The 27,907-nt window shown below is 35.7% G+C and overlaps 1 protein-coding gene across 1 annotated transcript; it reads right to left on the bottom strand.

Annotated features, from left to right (window-relative positions):
- Positions 1 to 159: 159 nt before the first annotated feature.
- LOC115445458 lies at positions 160 to 27,526 on the bottom strand. Its single transcript, XM_030171741.2, is given in 7 exon segments — positions 160 to 5,543; positions 5,819 to 6,009; positions 6,569 to 6,825; positions 7,241 to 7,408; positions 7,502 to 10,288; positions 10,290 to 10,798; positions 27,182 to 27,526. Coding segments are annotated over 7 exon segments (5,637 nt in total). The 5' UTR covers positions 27,189 to 27,526; the 3' UTR covers positions 160 to 3,825.
- Between the last annotated feature and the right edge of the window lie 381 nt (positions 27,527 to 27,907).

A 27,907-nucleotide genomic window follows, 5' to 3' on the forward strand; every position in this document is an offset into this window, starting at 1 on the left:
TTCAATCTGATTTTTTATTTATATATGTTTAATTTTTTTTAACTTAAATTGTGGTTGCCGGTCATTGAAATTGCAGTAAGTCCATAGTTTTTTAAAATAACATACAGTAATATTGTTAATTTTGTAGGCATTCCTTAATAAATAAAATAAAAGTGAATATTAAATAATGTATTATAATTATGTAATTCATTACAAAGATATTGTAACAATTTAATAAAATTAATCCCTTTCATAGGATAAACATCAGAAAATTACGCTCTAACATTCTACAATAGTCGAGGGTACACATTTCATCCATACATATCAATAATAGCTACTTCCTCATGGCACATTGTTAGCAAACTCCTATTATATCATGATACACTTGCAGGCTCATCACTCTTTTCATTCCAACCTCGTTTGGTGGGTTGAACTGAAGTAATAATATATCTTACTCTGTATATAGTACGAGAGATAAGTAATATTTATATACTTCGCTTATATAATTAGCATATTATAATATGTACAAACTTACATTATAGCGATATTGCATGAGTTTGGCTAACATTGTGCCATTCTGTATGATCAAACAGTAATACAAATAGCAGAACCGCATAGCCGCGGGATTTTAATATAATAGGTTTAGCCAATGTATAATAATCAATAGACCATTACAGCAGCTATGATATATTATGTTATAGCTCATTATAGACTTTATCAAGTTCCATGATATGGGTAAACTAAACAATCCATTACTTACAAACAAGGTATTAATTTTAAAATCTGAAGTCCAAATTCAATTTTGAAAGCCAACACTCAGTTTAAATAAGTGACGCAAGGTAATTTTAAGCTTAATTACATCAAAAACTTAGCGTTCGTATTTTTTCATACATAATTGTCAAGCGCACCCATTCTTGCGTATCTGTGCCGTGTGCGGGCGTGTCAAACATCGAAACTCCGGAATATGATTTGAAGGCGATTGTAAAGTTGCGTGTGTCCACGTGTTAATAAACTGGTAACTTATCCTGAATAGCAATACAAAACTAGGTGATGTAAGTTCTTACCATCAACCAACGGAAGCCACGTCTTGTCACCGGAAGCTTTACGCATATAGCAAATTATATACAATCAAACGCTATTGCTCTCTTGCCTGTTCTCAATGACATCGGCATCTTCGAGAAAATTTACATTATGTACATTTACATATAATGTATTTATGTTCTCTGGAGCCGGATAAAGTACGTATATTTAATCATCCATACAAGTGGCTTAACAAATTCAAAATTTCAAATCGCTATTACACTTCCTGGTTCCTACCAACATAATGAATTAACGAATGAATTCTTCCTAGCCGAATTTCGGCCACGGCGGAGAGAGATCAGGCGCAGGATCAACGGCTTTACGTGCTTTCCGATACCCGGGGTTATTACACCGCCAACTTCCTGGCTCCGAGCTACGGCCGAGTAATTTTTAAAATGGAAAAACCAGTCACAATTACTTTAGCCCGACCCAAGCTGCGGACCTCAGCGCGGTAGTTGTACTCGCACCGTGTACAATCATAACTATGCCACTGAGGCAGTCTATAAAAATAAAAAATAATAAATATAATAACGGGATGTGCTTTACTTCACAAAAAGAAAAAGTGAACAATTAGGAGCGTGTAAAGGCGAATTGAAATGTTGAATTTATTTAAGTATTATTGTTAGTTCCAGCGGTTGTTACGTGGCGCCAACTGCACAATGATACTGATTCGCTAGAATAATATATCGTCAATTCCAACGTGGAGCCTTGTTTACCTATGTCTGCATAATGTATTTATTTGGAATTGGTTATATATAAATAGAGAAATGACAAGGAGCCACACGTTATTAGCCAAATCAAACTCAAATCAATAATTAATTAATACATATGTTACTCCAAAGATATTTAGGTAAATATATACGTTTCTTATGGTAGCTATTTAAGGGGATCTTAAAAAGTTAATGTACATAATTTTGTTCCATATATACCATCAATAAAACGAGAGGATTACCGCCATGGATGAATAATAACCATCAAATTCCCTACTCATTCATTTCTAAAGCATGCATATCTATTTTTTATTATGGGCAACACACGTTTTATTGCGGCCCAAATACCCCGCGTATGTGTGACAGACGTACAAGAGTAAAATAATGTATGACTTGTAAATCGACACATTTCAAGTTGGAATTTCAATGGGGTACGAACTCTAAAGTTATAAATATTTCTATGTATTATAATTAAGCTTAAAACTAATCCTCTATAGTCCTGTAAGGTCCGCTGGGCGTTGGCAGTAATAAATTCTAATTCAACGTTATTATTTTTGGGTTTATTCATACACACCGGGTTACGGGGGAATCGATCGCTAAGAATGCGTCCAAATATGGCGAAAGCGCGGCACGCGCGCCACTCGCATGCAGTTTCTGCAACTTTTCTCGCGGATCTATAAGTACTTGATGGCTTGCATATTGCGCTTGTATTGCGCATATGCAGCGCATGCGCAATTCATTATCTCCTTATGCACGCTGATGTAAGATTTATTTGAATGATATATCAACCTCACCAATAATAGAGCACCGGCGGGCTGCGGTTCGCGAACCTATCGCAAACTCATCGTCAGATTTGGACGCACCCCTAAGATATGTTCAACATCGTGCACGTTTTTTTAAATATTAACACTAATAAATACCGAAGATATGGCGACGTATGTATGTGAACGCGTATAGTGTATATAAGTACCTATTTTTTTTTATATTAAACATATTAGGCAGGTTCAATAATTTTGTTCCAATCAAAAAACACTCCCAAGCCGTAACCCGGTTAGAAACGTATGTTGTATGAATAGACCCTAATCGGAAATAACTCTGTACCAACATATTTGTAAAAGCGATTTATTTTTTAAATACACATTAGAATAGTTTGCACACAAAGATACTTATGTACGATGATATTCATAAAGTACGTAGTTCTTAGTTCCATAATAAATTGATTTAAAATGTTGTTTATAACAAATAAAACTTATCTCAATAATATTTTACATTAGGTACAATATTTTATAAATGGGTCGCGTGTCAACTAGTTGAAAGTGTATTCAAAAAATAGATGATAAACGCATAATTTGGAAACAACCCAAATGCTTACTATTAAAGTCACATTTTCTTGTGACGATTAATTTGTAAAACAAAATATCTAAAACAAATACTATTTTTGATATGGAAGACACTTGAAGTTTTTTTTCCTTCTATATCTAAATTTAGTTTATGGGACTTGATAGTTGATATGCCAATTGTTTTAACGATAAAGGATTGGAAGTAGACGTTACACATTGTAAATACATTATAGAATATGTTTTATAAAAATACATACAAACAGTAATAGCGGTACCTACTTATCGAGATATACCTGAGTACATTAAGAATTTGTAATATGTTTCATTGATATTTTAAGCATGGACCACAAGATTTAAAAACATGTGAACGGATCTTGCCGTCACCAGTCATCCGTTTCAATTTTGCATCATATTTTGTTGATTCCATTCCAAAGGTAGCCAACAAACATTATTTCTATTACACAATTACAAGTAACAAATATAATAATACGTAAGCTTTACAATGGAAGCAAATTTAACAAGGATAAAATTATTTTTGAGATATTTACAAAATATATCTTCACAATTACATTGAAATAAGATACAATAATATAGTTAAAGCGCATCATTTTGTTTTCACATGTGTCTGAGTTAGAACCCATGATGAATAGTTACACCTTAAATTAATAACAAACAAAATTGCACATTAAAACATCCTACTTAATATAATTTTGGCACTAAATATCTGTGGCACAACAGTTAACTCGTGTTTCTTTATCCTGGCCTTCACTATTTTCAATAGTTTTTACCCCACTATCTTTTTCACCATCACAAATGTTCTCGCAAAACGCATTATCTTCGTCGTCCGAGTGTTCTCTACCCGTGGCTGACGCCGTCGTAGCCGCGCCGTTTGGCTCACGGTATTCCAATTTTGTTGGATCTTTCTCGTGAAGCTTTCGAGCAAGCGTTTGTAAGCTTGCTAGCGAGCTCGCACAGTCAGTCGTGTCAATATCTGTCAAACTAACACCCGCGCGTTCTATTTCAGTGAACGTTCCGAAGGGCAATTTAAATAAACATTCAAGTCGCATAACATGCATTTTGCTCCTTAAGTGTTTAGCTAAATGACCGTGTATTCTGAAAGCAATATTGCAGTCAGAACATCTAAAAGGTCGGGGGTTAAACGACGTTGCGGCTCCAAATGTTGACGTCATAGACACTTTATTATGATGAGAACCTGAACGTTCGTGTTTTTGTAAATGTCCTCGGGTACGAAAACTTACGGCGCACACACTACATCTGTAGGGTCTTTCCATGTAATGTATGTTAAGATGAAGCTTCAATTGGGAAGGTTTTGTGAATGTTTTGTTACAAAAATCACATACTCTACGACCGTCCTCCATGAGTCTCCCTGGGGAATAAGATGTATTCTCGAATTCTTTTCCTTTTGACACTTTAAAAGCAACTCCTCCAACACCAATCACTACTTTAGTTGCAACTGGGTCATGCTCCATAGGCACAAGTTTTGTTGTATCAGATTCTGAAATATTGACGTCATCAGGCTTAACATTGTCTTCATTTATCGAATTTACGTTATTGCTGTCATCGCTTGTAATATCATTCTGTATTTGAGACACTTCATCTTGTGTTTTAGCAAGATTGAATCTGGCCTGTTTTAGATACTCTGAAACTACGTGTTTAGCATTCTCTGCATTGGTATTATTCTGTACATGTGACTTTTTGGTATCGAGTGCTGTGTTTGGCGAAACGGAAGAATCTCTTTTCATTGCTATATTTTCTTCTTTAGAAATTGTTGATATAGGGTTGTTTGAATGTTCACTTTCACTAGCATGAGCTGGCTTTACAGCGTCGTTAGTAGTTGCAGTTGATGATATAGGCACATTATTAACATTTTTAACTACCTCAGCTGTATTACTGTCTCCTAGATTATAACTATCTGTGTAGGTGGAATTCTCATTTAAGTCAATATTCTTTATTTTACTTAAGCTGCATGTTAACTGACTTTGTTTTATTTTAGAATCGAAAAGTGCTCTTTCTGTTAAATAGGTATGTAACATAGGTTCTCCATTTGACCATTGAGCTTGTGCTTGTGGCAATTTTGCAGTATTAGAAGCTAAAGATGCTAGAACACTAGATTCTCTTGCCGTTGGAATTTCAGGAATGTTAGGAGTTTTTACATCATTTTTGCTGAGATCAATCGGTTCATTTTCTACCTCCATTCTTGAGTCAATGGAAGCGCTTCTAGCTATGCTAAGTTTTTCAGTAGCCACCTCCAGTGGAGTTGTTTCAAAGCCAGCGGGTGTATAAGGATAAGTGGTCGGTCTTGCACTGGTTATTAAACCTGGTGTAGCTGACGTGGTAGGTCTAGAGCCTCCCAGAGACAATAAACAATGTGCAGCTTCGTGTTCTGGCAATCGTGATTTACAGACTTCTGTGTCTGAAAACAGAAAATATATATATTTACATCATATTTTTTATGCTTGTATATATTAATAACTATTGCTCGTAGTTTGCGCTCGCGTTAACACCTACTACTGGAGTAAAAGTAGCCTATAGCATCCAGGGGTGATGAAGTCCTAATAATGTAATAATTTTCAAAATCGGTTAGGTAGTTTTTCAGATTATCCACTACATAAACATATGATAAATCAAATATGTTTTGGTTTAGATAATAACAAATAATATATAATTTAAATATGCATATATTATTACCGCTGGATTCTGTTTCCCCTTCATTTCCCTCGTCGCCATCTGATTCAGTATCATCATCGGTTTCCCCTGAACATTGGGCCGATTCTCCAATTTCAACATCACCTTCATTTGGATTTATTCCTAGTTCGCAACATTTTTTGTAATGAGCTTTACTTTTCATGTGCTTGGTCAAGTTACCTTTTGTTTTAAAACTATAAAAAAAGAGAACACAATATTACGATTAGTTTAAACGAATTTTTATATTAATGATTCATAATGAATTAACGCGAAAGCGATTATAATATAGTGAGTTATATATAGATTAAGTCATTAAAAAATTGATTTTTAATCTGCGGTGAGATCATTTTATTACAGAAATTATAGTTTAACGCTTTTGTATAATATTTAATGTAAATGTTTAAAAACCAAAGAGATTTAAGATTATATGGAACGGACATTGGAAAGATTGTCATACAAAAATGTTGCGCTCATGCGATGGTTACTCAATCTACCGTGAAATAGCAAAACACCTATGTAAGACTTCATTTTCTTTCTGTATCGTGATTTGCACGTTTTTAATGTGTATATTAGCAAAATTTCTGTAAAAATGTTAATATTGTATTAATATCTAAGACACACGGACATATCAAATTATTCCCAATTGGTAATAACTTTTGAGCAAAAATTTGCTCCTGATAACCGGACTATAACTAACTATACTATTTAATGTCTTTGTTAAAAACTATTCTATTCATAAATTAATATTATTACCTAAAAGCACAATGTATACAGGTATAAGGACGCACATCAGTGTGAGTCCGAATATGCTTTTTAAGCATAGAAGGTTTTTTACAGCGTATTCCACATTCGGAACACACATATCGCCCTCTGCCACGACCGCGGACATAAGTATATTCTTCATTGCTCTCAAATCCACCAGTCAATTCCTTTTTAGAGGTCGTTATATTCTCAGAAATCTGTTGCAACTTCGATTCTTCGATTTTCTTTATATCCATTGATTGTATGCTCTGTAAACGTGAAAGACATTTGTCAGATAAGAAAGAAGTTTATATCGATTCTGTAGCTATTTCTACAAACCATATTATAAGCATTACTTAGCGATGAAGAAAATTTACTAATACTATTTGAGACCGGAAAAAAATATCACATAAGGATTCTTAGTATAATGAAAAGTTGTTATCTAAGATTGATACTTATATCAACTAGATAAACAATCGTACCACTTATTACTTTGTAGTAAAATAGTAGATTATTTATCGATTCGTCTCGTATTAACGTACTTTTACTGTAAAAATATAAAGTTCTGGGGTAAAGCCCAGATCAGATAATAAAATTTTATGTTTTATAAAATAAGGTAATATTGAACGATAAGAATGACTGAAACTCTGACTGAAATCATATTATTTTTTCCATCAGACATACCTGCTTGTTCTCCTTTGAAATTTTACTCCATTGTGATGAATGGGTCAATATAAGATCCTGTTTGTTAACTGCTACAGCTACAGTTTGAGGTCGATGACGTGAATCATATAAAGACATGGCAGATGATGCTGACAAGCCCAAGGGGTCTGGCGTCAGCTCGGATAGTAACTGTAAACAAATTTATGTTTATCTCAATAAACATTACCGCTCATAGCTACACACACATCATACGTAATAATGTTATGATGTAATCATAATTACCTGCCAATTGCTGTACATAGATAGAAAATGCTGATTTGGTACATAAGTCGGTTGAGGACGATTGATTGTGCAGTAAAATACTTTTGTTGAACATTTGAGGCCCAGATAAGTATATGCATTTCCGTTTAGATAAAGTTGTCCGTAGGCCTTAGCAGGTCGTGGAGTTTCCGGTGAGACCAATGGCATAGTATTCGCATTAGGAGTGATACCGTGATGTCTTTTAGGCGTAAATGTACCTGGTTTAAGAGGCAAAGTGGAGGGTCTTAAAAATTTTGGTTTTCTTTCATCACTGTTTGATTTTGCCATTGCATTCTTTTGGAAATATGATGTTTCGGATCGTTCATTTTGTACATTTAAATTTGATGTCTCGTGAGCACTTATGTTTTTTTGAACTTCCGAAGAACTTGGTATTTGATTGTTATATATTTCAGCTTTGGTGATAAGATTCTCAAAATTAAAATTACGAATTTCTTTCTCAGGTTTAGTGTCAACAGTTTTAATAAGAAGATTGTTGCTTAATTTATCCCTTACTTTTGTTTTATTTATAGAGTAATTTATATTTTCTTTCAACACCGGAGTTCTAGGTACGCCATCTGAATTTCGTTTAACACCAATGTCTTGTCTCGAAATAGGTTTCATAGTGCTATTTATTATATACGGTTTTGATTCTTCTACACTCTTAACTTTAATTGTAGGAATTGCAGATACATAATGAACGTCGTTATTATAAGTATCTTGAGATTGAATTTGCTTTTCAAGATCTAACTGGGGTACTCTTAGATTGGGACTTTTGGCGGATCGCATTTGTGTTTCATACTTTGATATTGTCTGGGAAGTCTTTATAGATTGTATCTGATTGATTGAACCGTGGTTTTCATCACGTATTGTTTGCACTAGATTTTTATGAACATCATTAGGTAAATTTTTCAAGGACACATTTGCATTTCCCACAAAGACGCCAGGTGTGTTCGGTCCTGGTATTCCCGGTACATGTGGTATTAGTTTTCCACCATGCAAAATCGTTGTTGCTCCATTTGGTGAATTTGATGGACTGAGAGGCGGTAACGTTAAGGGATTATATGCCGTTATTGCACTTAGTGGTGGAAACTGGAAATGCGTTATATCGTGAATATTAGGTAAATTAGAACTTGGGATGCCGGGAGTTGATGATATTGATATTCTTGGTGTTTGCGGTTGCGGCGTACCCAGGGTTTCTTTAGGCGTTGGCGGATTGTGCATAATTGTACCTCCGGAGTGTAACCCGGATCTCACAACTATGCTACTTGCTTCTTCACCTAACATTTTTGATGGAGAAAGATTAGGCTGAATAAGTATAGGTGACAGCTGGTTTTTATTAGGCTCAATTCGTAAAGTTGTCGTACTACCAGAATGATCGACGATTTTCACTTCGCCACCAAACATTTGAAGCGATGTAGAGTTATTTCTAATGTGAGGAGACATTTCATCAATGGCACGTAAAGTTGCAGAATTGACATCAATGCAACGTATTTTAGGTTGGGAATACATATCGACCGTTCTTGGGGATATGTTTTCTGCCAATCTCGGACTATAAATATCTGTACTGCAATCAATTCTTCGTTTGGGGCTAGCGGAAGGTTTTATTTTTAAGCTGTCATTTTTCCTTGAAAAGTCGGTGGGTGCTCTAGGGTCCACAAGCCTTGTATTACCCAACAACGGACCTGGTGATGGTAAAGGCGCTATGACGTCGTTCGTTTCCGGTTTTACAATAATTAAATTATCTGGTTTCATTCTGGCAGCAGATTTTATTGAAAGATTTGTTTTTGAATAAGAATTGGAAGTTGTTTCAGGTAGTCTCACATTCACAGAGTTACTTCTAACAAAAATATTTTCTGGTCTAACCACTTTTATATCTTTTCGTTCATCAATGTTATTACCAATGCTGCCTTTACAATAATACATTCTATGTGTTTCTAGGTTATCTGCACTTCGATAAATAATTTGACATAAGGGACAAACGAATAGTGGTCCATCTATCAATTCACCCGCAACTGGAACCATTCCGTTCATTTTTGTTTTTAGGAGAAGATCTTTTATTATTGACCCTTCAGGATTCAGCGGGTGTTTTTGATGACCACTCTGTGAAAAACTTTCGGAATGCGACCGTTTCCTAAAAGAATTTTCGGTTTCGTGATTGCTTTTTGTCAAATTTAACGGAGAAGGCTCACATTTGATATCTAATGTATCAGTTATAAACTGCTTACTTTCTGCAATCTGTTTAATTTTGCCATATTTTTTTTGTAATGGTGTTTCTATAACATCTACAATGGCTTCATTATCTGAGATAATTTTAGAGATATGTTCCGTAAGAAAATCTGCATTAGGTGAAATTGATTTCTTAATTATATCTTTTTCATCAGAATCACGATAAAACGCTGCGCCTGCTCGAAATTTTGGCTTGTATATTGTTTTTAATTTAACATTTTCATTCGATAACGCATTCGTGTGTATTGATACACTTTCATTAATAATTTCAGGAGAGTCTGGTGATAATTTATTCGGCTCGAAACTTTCCAATCGAACGCTGGAAACGTCAGACCCGGCTTCAGACACTGATGTAGGTGTATCGCTTTCAGATCCACCTGACAAATCATCCTCGTTTAATGTTATTGATACATCCGCACCCTGTAACCTTAAAGCATGTGTGCGAGATCTACGATGTTTGTATAAGTTAGATTTTGTTTTGAAGGCAAACCCACAGGGCACACAAGGATAAGGTCTCTCATTCGTATGAGCTCTGATATGTTTTCTGAAGAACTGAAGGCTTGGCACAAGATAATTTACAATAAGGGCATATGTAACGCCCACCTACAGATCCATTGTAGGCATCCCTGATAAAATCGTTTTCATTGTTCTCAGTCTTATTTAAAAATTCATCAGTAAAACTGGTCTGACCAGATACTTGAACAATATTATTTACACTACTTATTCTATTTTCATCATTATAATTAATTTGTACATTTTGCTCCACATCCTGAACATCTATTTGCTCGCCGTGTTTTGCTTTAATTTTTTCTATCTCCGGGTGAGCTGCGGCAATACTTCCATTAGAAATTGAAATATTGCAAGTATTTTGCATAACATGTATATCTTTCTGTCTTGTTTCCTCACCCTTTGGCAGGTTTGGCGGAAACACAGAAATTGAAGATGCCATTTTTTTAAACTTCTTATGCAAATAACTGTGATCATTGTTGTTAGCAAAGTTACTGTCCAAACGTTTTTCTTGTGTTAACGGCATCTTACCCGCGATTTGTATACCTGTAAAGAAACAGCTTTTTATAGTAATACGCCTGCAAATAATAGTCCCTTACTAAACATTATAGTACTCAGTGTTTTAAGATTTTTTATATAGATACATTGTTACAACCATTGGTTTTAACATTTAATAAATAAGAAAAAAATGTAAACGGTTTATTTTCGAAAAATAATAAGGAAAGAAAAAAAATAGTCTACAGACAAAATCATACACGTAAATAGTTTCAGTATTCAATAAATGCTTATTAAAAATGTAAATTGTCGAAAGGCAGTCAACATATCGTTGTGGTGAACGGGTTGACGCAACGCGCATGTGCCGCGCTATTTTCATTGGTATGTATCGTGAGCGTGACATCACCGTGACGTCGCAATCTTAGACGAGGATATCCTCGGTCGCTACTGTTTTCTACTGACTTGTCGACTGCGACGCGTGTTAAGCTCGACAAAATATGTTATAATAACTTTATTTATAAGTATATACATATATGTTTAAGACGATCCATGCAAGTTAATACCGAATTCCGTTGTTTTACATAGTATTTACCAGTACTGTTTCTACTGAAAATAATATATTTGGCATTACACTATTACGACATTCAAATATTGAAGTCGATGACTCACGCTATGAGATGCAATATATGTGCTTTGATAATAATTATACAAAACACAAAAAACGTTAAAGAAACGAATTCAGGTACATACGCTACCCAACCACTAACCGCAGCGCGGGGCGCGGAGTAAGAACGGGATGTGAGTCGGAGTCACAGTCGCAAGTGTGAGTGTTATCAACACAATCCAAATACGTGTAGTAGTAGTACGGTGGCGGGTGACCTCGCTTTGCGCTCACTTGAGCCGCTTGCGGACGGCTGCGTTGTCGGTGCGTTCCAAGAAGGCGTTACAATTTCTGAGAACCGGAGACAACTAAGTCGCTTCGCTCGTTTGAGTACAAGCAAGCAAATAAGCTCGGCACGCACTTGCTACACACACATACAAACTTCAAATTTTTTTTTGTATCACCAGTCATAGTGTTTTTTCTTGCTAAGGTATGCTCGCTACTTGTTTAAATGGAAATAGCTATCGTTAGTGAATTAAGGATTTCGAAATAATTACTATATTGCTTACAAATTATTACCAACACTATGCCACGCGCCGCCTCAGACATCCCATAGCATAATCGCCTTTATATTACATTTTGATCAAGTTCCTATTGCGTTAGTTACCGAGCGTTAATTTTACTTTTTAAAATCTAGATATTATTTTATTAGAATGCTGTTTTTTTTATAATGTTTATATAAATATACAAAGATGATAGTGGAAGTGCGAGCGCTAGAGGTTGGTAGTGTTGTAATGAGACAAAGGAATCCCGGCGGCCGGCCGCCGCCCGCCTGCCTGGCGCCGCGCCAGGCGGCCCTGGCGACGCCTGTGTCGGCCGCCAGCACGCCGCCACCTTCCTTTGCCTTTGCCTATCACTTCACTCAACCCGGACAGATAACTTTAAGTCTACATACAAACCATTAACAGTTCTACTATGATGCTCTGTAAATACAGATGACGTAATGCAATGTATTGTTTTTATACACAGCAGGTTGATTAAAGATATCTGACGCGTCTCCGGGAATATTATAACATCGTTGTAACTTGCTTCTGTTATTAGGTTCATTAAATTAACATTTTGGAGATTTACAGATCCAAGTGCACCTCGGCTAGAAGATTAGTTTATCATAAACAATTGTGTACGTTGTCGTCCCAACACTTCCCGCGTAGAAGTATCGATTATTAATTTAGAAATCTTTTTGCCTGCTTCTCTCGCCCCTTTATTAGGAAATGATTTTATATAAAATCTGTTTCCTGTTAATAACTATATTCCGCCAGAATCTTACCTAGTTTACCAGATTGAAAGTTTCTGTGATCCTAAAGAACTCGTAATGTACCTAAGTAATATTTATTCAACGATATTTATAGATTATCGGAATCTCCAGGCACACGCATGTTTATTATTCGGTTATTTTTATAATAAGCATAGACCGTCGGTTCATTGAAATTTGTAAAAATCATCTTTTAGCTGTAATTTGATTATGATTAATGTCGTGACAATTGTTATGAGATTAGAACATATTTACATAAATAACTAAGTATATCTTGAATACGTATAATATTTCAGTTCTATTTATCGAAATGAAGTTGTGCTTGATTAAATACGTAATATACCTATTAGAAGTAATCTTTAATAGAATAATTTATTTAGTATACCTAAGCAAATAAATATACATTATTTGTTTATAGCTCAATAACACAGAATTGACGCAGGCAAGGAAGATGGTTCTTACCGCGGTACATTCAATCAGTCCACCATTATCTGAACGCCGTGTTGATATCATTTGTTGACGGTTCCATAACAAATGTCAACAAGTCCGATAGGCTGCATTTCACCCGCGCGCAAGTGAATCATCGTTAATAATTGCGCGACGATCCGCGCCAGTCGCCAGTCGCCACAGTTCACGCTCCACACTCCGCACGACACACACAGCTGCACACCTATGTTTTCGTCACTCCACACCGTACGTAGTACGTAACGCGCTATTGCGACTCAACTTTCTTTTTCCGAAACTATAATTATCGATGCATAATGTATTTATACAGCGTGCCAGTCGCAAAATATACACAATATGGGGTGATTCCGCGTCTGGTTAATAATGAACGCAAGTTTCCGCGGCGCGGATGACTGTTCAACTGTTTGTAATGTCGTTGGTTTGTTCGTTTCATTCGGGCCGGCTCCCCGCGCCGCCCGCGTCCTACCCGCGCGCCGCACTGACTCTGCGGCCTGCGCCTGCTGTAAGTAGTGATTCATGTCGCGTTTTATCTATCTCCCTCCTTCACCGCAACCGGATCGGTTGTTCTTGGTAATCTATTTATACGTATCTACATAATATGCACGGACTTTAACCTGCGCTTTGACTACTATTAGTGTCATTTTCTAGTACTGCCTATTACGAGGGAGTGTCGAAGGATCATTCTGCTTAATATTATATCATACTTACATAAATAATATATCTAGTGAAAATTGTGATCCAAAATTATAAATTATTGCAAACAGAATATTCAACAAACGATAATTTGACAAGTAATCTCATTACTTTTGCTATTTCGTTACAGACGGATTACGCCCGGTACTGATTACAAATGTAGATAAGGTGGTATTATTTTTATAATTGCGCAATCACAACATGCGTGAGGTATAAGACCAGCAAAAAGTATTTTCCTTGTTTTATTGTTCAGGCCACATTTCATTTGGGGTCAACACGACATTCCTTTTTTTACATTCCAATTTCTATTCTACTCGATTAGCTACCTTCTCGTCTCATCTACATTAGTAATTATAAACCAATTATAGGGTCAATTTCTAATTTTCATTATCACATCCATATCGGTGCGCTAAGCAACACAATGTAATTTTCATGCAGCGTTGATTTCGTAACGGTTGCGCTCGACTAGAACGGGTATCGGCTTTATGTGCCACCGTCCACTAACATTCTCAATTACAAGAATGTAGGTATGAGGTGCGAGTGCCGAGTACTGAGTACAGTGGCACTGGCCACTGCGGTGATCGTTAGGAAATGTCGCGAAACGATAGTGCACCTCCGCCTGCGCTCAATTAATACTATATGTAAATACTTATAATCATTTGCAGATATAACTACCTACTTAACATTAATTTAAACTTGGTATTTTCCTATATTTAACTTATCTCGTGAACTTGCAAGACCTCTTTATCACAACTGTACATTAGTATGTATTCACAATTTTACCTACCGATAAATGAGCCAGGCGAAGCATAATCTAGTTCGTCGCTAAGCTATGTTGATAATATTCAGTGAAGAAACTCCACGACAATCGGGTTAGATATGCGAATGTATAATATAAACACATTATTTGCAATGATAATTGGTAGGCACTTATCAGTGGTGCGGAGGCGATGACGCACGCGCGTATCGTCGAGGATAGCACGCCGCACCGCGCGCGCGCCTCTGCCCGCTCGCTACTCGCTACATTGTGAACCACACAACTGGCTCAGGAAATGATACCACTACTATTTATGTGAACGGATACTAAACGTTCTATACATATTATTATCTAACAATAATTCATAATTTCCAAATACAACGTCACCGTTAGTGATCGATCCTTGAGCTAAGTTCATTTGATTTGACCCTAATAGCAGACGTAGTAATACCTATCTAATAATAATAAGTTGCTTCTCGAAAGATTGTATAAAACTTGAGTGTTTAGAAGCCTGTATCAATGGAATTATAATACCTAATTAGTATGTACCGATAATAGATCATTATTGAACTGGTAAGAGAATTATTAATGTCGGATGTGATAAAGACGGTGTAAACAGAAGTTAATGGAATGCTATGACAGCTGGTGTTTCGCGAGTGGTATGTGGAGCGCGCGGGGGCGAGGTGGCGCGGGCGCGCGGGGCACTTGTTGCGTTGTTTGGTTGGCGTAGGTGCCGCCTGTTGCCGAGAACCGACGTCACGCAGCGACCTTGAGCCACGCGGCACGGGGAGCGCCTGACGCCTGTTCTGTGTCTCCTGCATCTCACTCGTACATGACATGTAGCAATTCCGCCGTGATAATTGATAACGCAGATAAGCAAATTAGTTACGCCAAGTTTTGGACATTATACACCAAGTAAACTTTGCCCAGATACATACATATAATATAATAAGAGCGTATAATACATTTCATAATGAAACTACGAATCTTTTTTATCACTACCAACCAGGAGAAAATAAGCCACCAGGATACAAAAAAAATATTATTGGGATTAAACAACGCTAAACCATTTGGCAATATTACTCTTTTAATAAATTATATGGTAGCCCAGTCGGGCGCCACAAAGTCGCGTAGGCGGGAAAGCACGAAACCAGTCTTCGCAGCAACTATAGCAAAGTTAACAATTCACATAAGATTAGGGAATATCGCATGGCCAGACTAACCAGAGTATGTTTAACAGAAGATGTAAACAATTTAAAACTGTATTTTAGTGATAATAGCTCCTTGAGCTTTTATACTAAGTATTTCAAGAACGGCTTTAAAGCCCCTGTATCCTGAACTGCATATTGATATCTATCTATACTATTATATAAAGCTGAAGAGTTTGTTTGTTTGTTTGTTTGAACGCGCTAATCTCAGGAACTACCGGTCCAAACTGAAAAATTCTTTTTGCGTTGGATAGCCCTTTGTTCGTGGAGTGCTATAGGCTATATATCATCACGCTATACCCAATAGGAGCGGGGCAGTAATGGCTAATCTCAGGAACTACCGGTCCAAACTGAAAAATTCTTTTGCGTTGGATAGCCCTTTGTTCGTGGAGTGCTATAGGCTATATATCATCACGCTATACCCAATAGGAGCGGGGCAGTAATGGCTAATCTCAGGAACTACCGGTCCAAACTGAAAAATTCTTTTTGCGTTGGATAGCCCTTTGTTCGTGGAGTGCTATAGGCTATATATTATCACGCTATACCCAATAGGAGCGGGGCAGTAATGGCTAATCTCAGGAACTACCGGTCCAAACTGAAAAAATCTTTTTGCGTTGGATAGCCCTTTATTCGTGGAGTGCTATAGGCTATATATCATCATGCTATGACCAATAGGAGCGGAGCAGTAATGAAACATGTTGCAAAATCGGGGAAAATTATGAGTTTTGAGAGCTTCCGTTGCCTGCGCTGCGTAAACGGTTAAAGTTATGCAACAATGATGTATGACGGGATTGTTTCACTTAAAAAGTTCTAAATAATATAACAAAGTCCCCCGCTGCATCTGTCTGCCTTAACGTGTTAAACTCAAAAACTACCTAACGTATTAAGATGAAATTTGGTATGGAGACAGTTTGAGACCCTGGGAAGAACTTGGCTCCCGGAAAACTACTATTTTTATAACGGAAAACTTTAGCCTGAAAAACTTTATAACGCGGGCGGAGCCGCGAGCAAAAGCTAGTACTATTATATAAAGCTGAAGAGTTTGTTTGTTTGTTTGTTTGAACGCGCTAATCTCAGGAACTACCGGTTCAAACTGAAAAATTCTTTTTGCGTTGGATAGCCCTTTGGTTGTGGAGTGCTATAGGCTATATATCATCACGCTATACCCAATAGGAGCGGAGCAGTAATGGCTAATCTCAGGAACTACCGGTCCAAACAGAAAAATTTCATTTTGCGTTGGATAGCCCTTTGTTCGTGAAGTGCTATAGGCCATATATCATCACGCTATACCCAATAGGAGCGGAGCAGTAATGGCTAATCTCAGGAACTACCGGTCCATACTGAAAAATTCTTTTTGCATTAGATAGCCCTTTGTTCGTGGAGTGCTATAGGCTATATATCATCACGCTATGACCAATAGGAGCGGAGCAGTAATGAAACATGTTGCAAAAACGGGGAAAAATTATTAGTTTTGAGAGCTTCCGTTGCGTGCGTTGCGTAAACGGTTAAAGTTATGCAACAATGATATATGGCGGGATTATTCCTCTTAAAAAGTTCTAAAAATATATTATAAAACAAAGTCCCCCGCTGCATCTGTCTGCCTGAACGTGTTAAACTCGAAAACTACCCAACGTATTAAGATGAAATTTGGTATGGAGACAGTTTGGGACCTTGAGAAGAACATAGGCTCCCGGGAAACTACTACTTTTATACCGGAAAACTTTAGCCTGAAAAACTTTATAACGCGGGCGGAGCCGCGGGCAAAAACTAGTTATACATAAAACTACTTAGTTCAAAAATTTAAAATACATTATCGGTTTAAGTCGATTACGACAAACATAAGTTTAACTATAAAGTCTGAAAAATACATTTTTTTCAAATTCTAGACATAAATCAATATTTTTTATAAACGAAGAAATAGCTTGCCGGTTTAGTAAAAGTAATTTTAAATAAAACCAGCTTGCAGAACGTTACAAATGCAACAATCTCGTTGGCTCTCCGCTTTGGTTGGGCTTCCCTCGCAACCAGGTCATCGGCTGACTAGCTCGACCGCTTTGTCGGCTCACCATGGGGACTTGAGACGCAAGACGCGAGCCGGGCCGCACCCTATTTAACTGATCTTCATAATTGGTACCTATTTCTGCGTTTTAATATAAGGATTATACACTTATTTCTAAAATTAAGGTTTCATTGAAATATTTCTTAAATTTCAGTTAATTGGTTTCACATTTGACGTTATAGTACATTTTATCTAAAATAAACTTATTTTCAATACTCTATAAATGTATAATACTTATTTTCTTTTTACTTGCATCGTGTTGAGAAATATCGAAAGCATACACAATCAAACGTGATAAAGATAATAATAATACAAATATTATATCTGTACAGATACAAAACTGGCACCGCGAGAATGGCGTCATTCTTTGTGAATTCAGACGTTCACATATCGCACGCCTAAAATACGCCATATTATAAGCATGAATGTGACAGTAATACTGGTGAGTCAGAGTAGGGTACGACTAACACTTGACCAAATAAACAACTATTCAACATTCGCGAGTCTTTCCTCAATGACGTTCATCTGCTGTGATTTGCATATTACAAACGCGGTTATGTACATGTTCAATGTATAGGTAGATGTTTTTATAATACTCTGTTAATTATGATTAAAATGGTCACAAATGATGTCATGAATATACTAAAATACATCTGGCATTTAAAGTATTGTAGTCCAGTATACCCCAAATTATTGAACAGCGATACAAATACAGCACCAAAGATTTGTAAACATACTTTCGTCCCGTGGATATTATACGGGATAACCATATTGGGCACCATTCCAAAATTTAATTACCTCGCCTGGGGATCTTGAAGTCTTGGTATCGACTTCATTTAAAACCTAAATACGACGCTATTACATCTAAGAAGCCATTGATATGACAACAACAAAGTGTATATATTTAATAATATTACGCTAACAAAACAATGACTAATAAAACAACCAATACGAACATGTGTGTCGAGATGAAATCACGGAATGTGGAATTCCTCGAAGAATTTTAGCAGTTCGTGAAAAAAGTCCAGTTCATGAGATGGATGTTATTTATTATTGAAATGTAAAAATAACATAATTTAAGTGAACCGAAATAGAATTGGCATGCCCCTTACATCACGCAAAAACCCTCGAGCGTGGTGGCGATGAGGACTGACAGGAGTATGTTGGGATCATTTTTTGGATGTTAGCCAGGAATTGGAGAGGTGTTCCCACTTCCGAGGTGCATTCTCGACGCCTACACGCATTTCATTTTCAAGCTAAAAGAGAACAGCGCGTACATTTATATTGAAACCAATACACGAGAGAAAACAAGAAGCAATTCCAGAATGTGTATTCGAATCAGAGCTCTTAATGATATTTATTTTTTATATGCGATCGTACAGACAGAGAAACAATGTTTTTACAAAAAACTCTAAAACTTATAAATTAAATGTTTTTTCTTTGCTCTTTGAGTATATCCCAAGTTCCTAGGAATATTTAAACCCAAACGTCATCGCGTCGAATGATCTTAAAATAATTAATATTATAGGTTTTATTATTATTTTAGACGATTTATTTCTATCGAGAGTTATTTAAAATTTAATTCAATCATTTTAAATCACTATTTTCTCCGCTGTGGTGGACCTCGATCATCACCTTTTACTAACACCGACTCATTCTTTTGGGTCCAAACACGCTGTAAAATCTGCTGTCATTTGCTGAGGAGTTGGCTATCCCGCAGACGGCTGGAGATACCGTGTTGGAATTCTCCAAACGCCCCCATTCCACAGGGCGGATCGTATTAGGTACCTAATACATTACCTATTTGCTATTTACCTTACCCTACATAATATAATAACTTCAAAGGTAGATTTTAACATATTCCATCTTGTTATATAAATGAGTACGATTTGACTATTGCGTTCCTTATGCTTTCATAATGCTGATAATGGAGCTAACACCAGCAAAGACGAAACGGGCAAGAATATCGTCAAAAGCAGGATAAGTAAGAAACTAACGTACAAATCGAGTGAGGGTAACGAGGTTGTCGTAGCAGCCATGGGTAAGTTTATTTATTTATTAATATATATGTTCGTTATATGTATTCTGTATAAATTCGTAAAGTAATTAACTATGCATATTTACAAAAACGTAAACATCGGCGTCCGCGAAATTAACTCCAAAAAATTGGTCTGATAAATGCGATTGGCGCGGTCAAAAGGTTAGCTCTACGCGATACAACACTTCTATAATAATTAATGTGCCAATTATTTATACTCAGTTGTCAATTTTACTTATTTGTACGCAATAAAAAATTAGGTAGTGTAAGTAATAGGGGACCGGACAAATTTTCAGAAGGTGTTTTAAATTGATCATTGTGGATATAAATAGCCAAGAAAAATAGTATTTTGCACAAATAAAGCTTAAAAAGTACATAAAACCATGCCTAAATGTTAAATAGCTATAATTCCCGCGCAAACGCTACATTATGTCATTTCGTCTCGTGTGACGTCATACGTGGATAAAGCAACTTGACAAGTCTTGTCATTTGAACAGTGATTCAATAATGCCAGATTAGGGTTATTTACCCTAGATTTAGGGTAAAAACAGAATCAGCAGGGTATTTTTTATGGTAATTTTTGGGGGTAATTCTACGAGTTAAGGTATTAAAGCTATTGTTTCACGGTATTGTAATAAATATGGAGCTTAGAGAAAGATGTTTCATACAAAAATTGTAGGCCATGAAACAATTATAATTTTTTATTCAATACAATTTTCGTGTACAGCTAGTTGTTCCTAATAAAATTATGATCTGGCAACACTGCATAGACCGTGGTAATCTCAGGCAATCTCAGGTTACTGTGTAACAACCAGAATTCTATATAAATAAATATTCTATTCCATATCATGTGGCAGCTAAAATATAAATAAATACATCTCATAACCATAACCTCCCTGGGTGTACAAAAGATTTAATTAATTGAAATATTCATCGGTTTATTTTAAACCGAAACACTATTTTTTATTTACTTACATCAAAGTGATCCTCACAGAACTAAATCGGTGAGTCTGCAGACATTCCGTCGTAAGTTCGTCTTGCTAACTGCAACCACTTTATTCGTATATGTGTTTTTCGTGGTACATCAATAAATAATTTGTTTGGTAAAGATATAGAAGTATTATTACATTCAGGTACGACGCACCAACGATATTTTTTGCGGTCAATTATGATTGACGATTAAACAATTTGTAAACGTTAAGCTGGAAGATAGTAACAACGTCCCGTATAAATTAATATTAATTATTAGAGTAGTTCTGTGTCAAAAAACACATTTAAAGCATTAAAATAACCTCAGAAAATAACACAATGCGGTATGACATCCAGATGACGTTTGTTTGTTTACATTTTACCCACGTGTGACGTCATGCGCCGTAATTGGTGTTTCATTTGCCGTAAAGAATAGACTAAAAATATTATAATTATTGTATTTTATTTATTGATTTAAAAATACAAATCACAACTCTTTTACAAAAACAAATATGAGATACTATTTTTAATATTACAAACTTTACTTTAAACTGAATTTCAGATTTTTTGGTAATACCTGTCCGGTCCCCTATCATAAGAAAGAATAGAAATTCTTAAAAATAGATCTTTAGTACAGAAAACAAAGAAACATAGTGTAGTCCACATACAAAAAATTTAAATAATAACCGCGATCGCCCCTCTTCATCCCCTCTCTGACCCAACCTGCTTACGCTCTTGCATATAGGCTCTTTTTTTTATAGGCTCCTAAATCGTACATGTGGTATCTAGAAATATCCGTAACGAAAACTACAAGGACGTTGCACAGAGAAGATATCTACAAATCGCATCGTTGAGACATGCCATCCACTCAGATGGTGGGAATGAAACCCCAACTCGTCAAAGCGTTGTACAATAGTGGAATTCGGTAGCCGATTAATCACAATTCCTCGAAACTTAATATGTATTATAATATTATGTATTATATTTCTTATTTATCTATTTGGAAATATTTCGGTGAGGGTATTTATACATATGCATTATTTACAGTTATATAGCAAATTCTGTTAAAACCACATTATGCTGACTTTCCTCACGCATGATGTGGTTCGCCTTTTAAAAATCATTATTTCTTATAAAACAATATATTATACTGGAATAGTAAACGAAAATAAAGAAATGGATATTTTTTTTATGCAAGCTTATTTGAATAGCATAATGATTAAAAATGATCGATTATTATCGTCGGAGGCGAATTCTGAGTACCCACATAATAACTGTGGTGTTCAGGGAGTGTGTGATTCTCAGAATACCCTCGAGCACGCGCCATCGCGCCGCTCGTTGGCTGTGCAGGCGCACGGACGTATATTGAAGACCCGTAGACCAGCACGTTACTTACATCATCTTTTCACATTTACGATTCCAATATTTCCGAGAACATTATGCGATTCCGTCGGTTACAGCTAAAATTGGTTTTAATGACTATGAGGCTTGTTTTTCTAGTTCTCTTGAAACAAATCTAAAAAGCAAATGTTTTATGTTCAGGTATTTTCAATTACACGAATTACCAGTAACGAATGTTGTTATTGGGGCTAAATAATAGTTTTTATTACAAGTTCAAGGAATACACAGATGGACAAGCAGCACCGTTTATAGACGGGTAATTATAAACATGTAAGGATTGTAACATTGAATTCAGTGGCTACTGTTGATTCTTTTCTGAAGTTATTCTTGAGTAGAGTAGACTATTTTTACCTCGGGATAGATGTTAACAGGGAAGTTCACGTTTAAAAATTTTCTCACACCTTTAAATATGGGTGCGCACAATCGTTAGAATGTGTAAGTTATTAACCTCTATAAAAATATGCTGACTGGATAGTATGTAGCTTGATATTAGCCATAACTCGCTGGATAGTACCGAAATTTTAAAATATGCAAACAAAAGAAAATCTGATCATTTTAATAACCATTAGTATTAACATTTAACATAATACACAATTATGTAACATATATAATATAGTATATTAAAATTGCTATGGCTGTATAGCGGACACACATGAAAGGAATTCTTCGTAAAAAGGATAACTACACATTATATTGAATAACGTTTTTGCGGAATATGTAGAACATGTAAGAGTATTCAATAAAACACATTTAACTCAAAATCATTTAGCTAATTCGATATGGAACTTATTTACAAAACATTAAAACCGCGTACTAATAGTGAGCTGTTTTATAATGATAACCCGGCATTGTATTACCGGCGACCTTTGCAATACTTACATAATTAATGTATTCAGTAGTGGCTATTTACGTAATGAAAGAGTGATACAATTTAAGACCATAGTGTTTGGTATTAGAAACCTTAGACAATGTAAATTAACTCATTTGCAGTTTCCCGAACTCGTTAGTATTCTCCCCTATATTTCTTTATTTTCCAGTCATTTAATTTTGATATAAAAAGTCATTGTTTATTTTCATTTATAACGTATATTTTTCTTTTAAAAAGAACTCATTTTTACTGTTTAGATCATAACATCACTGTTAAAGTACTTACCTATTGCTGTAAACAATTGGTCCTTCATCCACTAATGTGACGACTTGCGAGCAGATGCATAGTAGGTACGATGGTAATTAAATAAATGTTTCTTTTAATTAAAAGAATGAAACACGTGAATAAGTATACTTTATCTCGATACCTATATCTGGTATCATAATTAATTATTATATAGAAAAGGTGTTCAATTTTACGAATGCAGTTAACAAAGTTTAAGTAGGTAGTTTTATGGAATTAATTAGGAAATGTTGCCGTATGATCTCTTTAAACGTAATGAATGAAGTGGACAACGCAGTACTGGGGAGAATGCACAGAAGTTACTTAACCAGTTAGTCGGTGGCGCGGGAATGCACCTGTCGAAGAGCGGCGACTCCTGCCGGCCACTTGCACAGGCGGTCGTCGTTCTTACTGTAATAATATCATGTGTTTCGTTTTGAAGGATTATATTTGAGTTATTTTTAGCAAAAACATTGTAACTATAGAATATTAATACAATTTCATTGTTACCTGTTTCCAGTTCCTTTTTTTTTTAATCCTGTGACAACCGTCACTATGGATATTACGTAAATAGTTACATGAGCTTTAAAGAAAGGCAGAATTCACATAACCTTAGAAGATTTAAAAGAAAGTAATTAGTTTTTTTGTTGAATTTTTGGTACTAGCTGGCGATTATACAATTTTTTTGCGGTACCACTAGCTTTTGTCATGTGAAATGAAATGAAATAATTTATTTCGAACCCATAAAACATATATATTATACATTACTTACATTACATCAACATTAATTATTGACTCTACCACCAGTTTGGACATTAGTTTTCATCAAAGAAGAACGAACTAAAAACTGTAGTTTAATTTTTTTTTAAATCAGTTCGATGTATAAAGTATCAACATGATACAGAAAAAAAAATTGAATCGTATAGATCATGTCCCTATTATAATGACGTCTTATGTAAATTAATTAAAATTCAAATAGTTTTAATTGTTAATTTTAGGCTCTATTACTATTTTACATATAATAAAACAAAATCAAGTCTCTGTACCTAAACGCGATAAACTCAAAAAACTACCGAATCGATTTTGATAAAATTGGATATGGCGATAGTAGAAGACACTGAAAAGCCTTTTGCCTTCCTCGATAAATAACGTATCCAACACTAAAATATTTTTAATAATTAATTTTAATTCCAACCAGTAGTTCCTGAGATTAGCGCATCCAAATAAACAAACAAATAAACTTCAACCTAATATAATAGTATAGATTAATCTTTTTGTCATCTTATTGCAACGATGGCTAGTGATATATTGATATTTATGGTGTCACCAGTTGGTGATCGGTGGTTGGTGTCGGTATCATATTGATAAATGTTTAATCTATCGACACCTTCTGCCTTAAGTTCAGTGTTCAAGAAATAAACTCACACGCCATATAAGTTCATATATTATGTACATAACATTAATTAATAAAGTACTTATTTTCAATTTTTTCGATGTGAACTCGAAAAGAAGACATAAATTGAAATACATTGAAATATGTTTTATGCGTAACTTCGAAGTAAGATTACCTCTAAAGCACCGTACACGGTGATACTCCAGTATAAAATAAATCGCTAGGATAGAACTTTTTTTTATTAGCTAAGTTAGGCATAATATAACAAGGATTTAGATAAGTCAAATACTTTGGTTCTTAGTTCTTACCCTCACTCTCTTAAGTTCTTATTATATTTTAGTAAATTATGGTCTCCGTTGACCGTGTGTTGTGTATGCGTATTCACGTTCTGTGATACTATATAGGCCAGACCTATTGCTCTAGGTTAGACCAAGTTAATTGACCAGCAGGGCACTTAAACTTAATCCTCGAGTGGATACGCAGCCGCCAACTTGTACGAAAACAAGTTGCAAGTTTCTAAGAATGATATATCCTGGCGTATCGTACGATCGCGTTAAAAAAATTTACTGAATAAAATTAAACCCGACTGGACAAAGGGGTATCTGGTGTATCTCGTCCGGGACAACTTGAGTAAGTACCTACTAACTGTCGATTATTAAGAATAAACCATTATTATCACTACGTGTGACAGCTTTTTGAATAGTTATGTTTAAAAGAATATACGTCAATGGTTTAAATAATATCTGTTTTTATTTTTTCAGATCGTCATGGTGATTAGCGCTCGCTTTGTTGTTTATCTGAATGTCGCCAACTGTGTATCTCTAACATGTAAAATAACGCCTTTCCAGAATAAGACGGAACTGTTGCGGCCTATCTCCCGTCACGTAACACTGAACACATAAATTTAGAAAAAAAAAGAAGATTGTTTACACCTGAGTGAAGACACGTTGCATAGTTTACGTACAATTTGAAAGTGGAATTCATTCAACGTTCTTTCCATCGTAGTGTGGCGGGTGATTAGGCAGAATCAATCCACTGCTAAAATTTCACTAAAATCTATCAACCTGTAAATATTATAGTATAACTTAGAAAAGCCAATAAATATCTAGACAATTTCTAAAAATATTAAACCAGTTTGTTTTTGATGTCCAAAAGCTATATTGCAAAATGGGCGTTCCATATATGTTGCTGTTCGTAAGTCTTAATTAGTGTTAGAATAGATTTAATTTCTTAGATAAATGGATCTTAAAATATTACAAGCGTTAATATAATTAACATTTTTTGCAAAATAAGAATGGTTGAAAATTTGTGGATAAAATATGCGGCTATCCTTGTGACGTTGAAATGACGACATCGAATCGAATCAAGAAGTGGTACATAACGAGCGGGTGTGGCACACCAACATCTTTGTAGGTACTTGGACAACGCTTGCGAGTCGCGACACAGCACTAGTACCCAGCTATTATACCAAGAGCGAGATGGAACGGAGATCGGTTCGCGGCGGGGGCGGACGGACGTGCCAAGGCAGGCAGGCAAGCAACATATTTACTCATACACCCGAGGCGTAAATCACCGTGCATCTATTTTGAGTTGGCCGGTGCGGGTGTGGGCACAGGGCGGCGGGGCGCGGGCAGACGCCGTTGCCGGTCTGGCGCCAGAAGGATTCCCCAGCGCCCCGCGGCCCGTGCCCCGCGCCTCGGCCGCCCGCGCGTACCGCTCCTCGCTCGAGGTCACCGCGCGCCTGTGTCTTTAGCTTTGCGACATCAAATATCTAACCTACACACAACACTACAGCTTGCTCACCAAACTCGTATAGGTATTCATTTAGTTTTTAAATACCTAAAGAGCTGACTAATTCTAGCAATGGACGATACTTGCAACGTAGCAAAGTTGTGTTGAAATCCGCGAAATAGATTAAACCTACTTACCAGGTAGTAAGTCTACGTACGTTGCGTTACGCGTCGGTAAAGTATACTAATGCCAAAAAAACATAGTAGTAATTTTATAAGTATCAATAAAATTTAAGTCATTAAATAAGTCTTCTTATATGTACAAAAAAGTTACATTTTTAAATTGCATAAGCAATGAATGAAACTTATGGATAAAATCCCTTATTCAAATATTTTAAGAAAGTTATCTCTCAATTATAATATCGTATTGATAAGAGATTTAAAATTTTATTTACAGCAGATACTCGATGATGCCGAACGTGCCTATCGTGGTGATATTTCAGATAAACCAAAATAGATTAGATTTAGCCCCTAAAGTGTATCATTCACACTTGTAACTTTGCATATTCTTGCGAAAAATGATAAGTCACCTATTAATAGTGAATGTAATGCTCTTTCAAGGAATAAAATCATAATAATGAATTTATATTATACTCACTCGTCATTCTCTTTTGATCCGGCGTAAGACAAGGCAAGAACCCAGTGCAGCGTAATCAGGTCTTCCCTTCCCCCCACCCTGCCCACCGCCGCGCAGGGATGCCCTGCGGTCATTGGTTACTCATACATCTTGCAGAACCTGTACCCGTTCCTTTGCACCAATTTATAATGTTTGTTTACATAATTAAATGGCACTACACTTTTCGCACTGTTTTCACTAATGTTAATTAATGGAATTGATATAAATGTGAAGAATCATGTACTTATAGTATATTACGTATTTGTACGAAAAAATATTGCACACGTATACGCGCGCACCGTGCTAAACACGGACAGAGAATGAATACTACAACCGAATTGAAAGTAGGTATTACATACAAAACAACATAGCAGGACAGATGTTTGTGTACGACCAAAAAACGTTAAACTGTTATGAACCTTACTCTCTTAGGTATAAGGGTCATACTGTATTACTACAGCTGTATTAAAGAGGTGGCAAAATTTGTACTACGCTACATTATATTCATAAATACAGATTTGAATAGAGCGTTTCACCACATAATCAGAGTTGCCATCATTTAAAAAGAAATTACTACCGTAACTACACTGCTGGGAATACTTAAAATTTTATTCATTATTATATTTATACGATTGTAACTTTTGCTTTACTCAGTAAAAATTATCAATTGTGCTATCGCCACGTTAATAAATTCTGTGAATGGATAAT

This window comes from Manduca sexta, chromosome 25, assembly GCF_014839805.1.
Source record: "Manduca sexta isolate Smith_Timp_Sample1 chromosome 25, JHU_Msex_v1.0, whole genome shotgun sequence".
Taxonomy (NCBI): Eukaryota; Metazoa; Arthropoda; class Insecta; order Lepidoptera; family Sphingidae; genus Manduca; species Manduca sexta.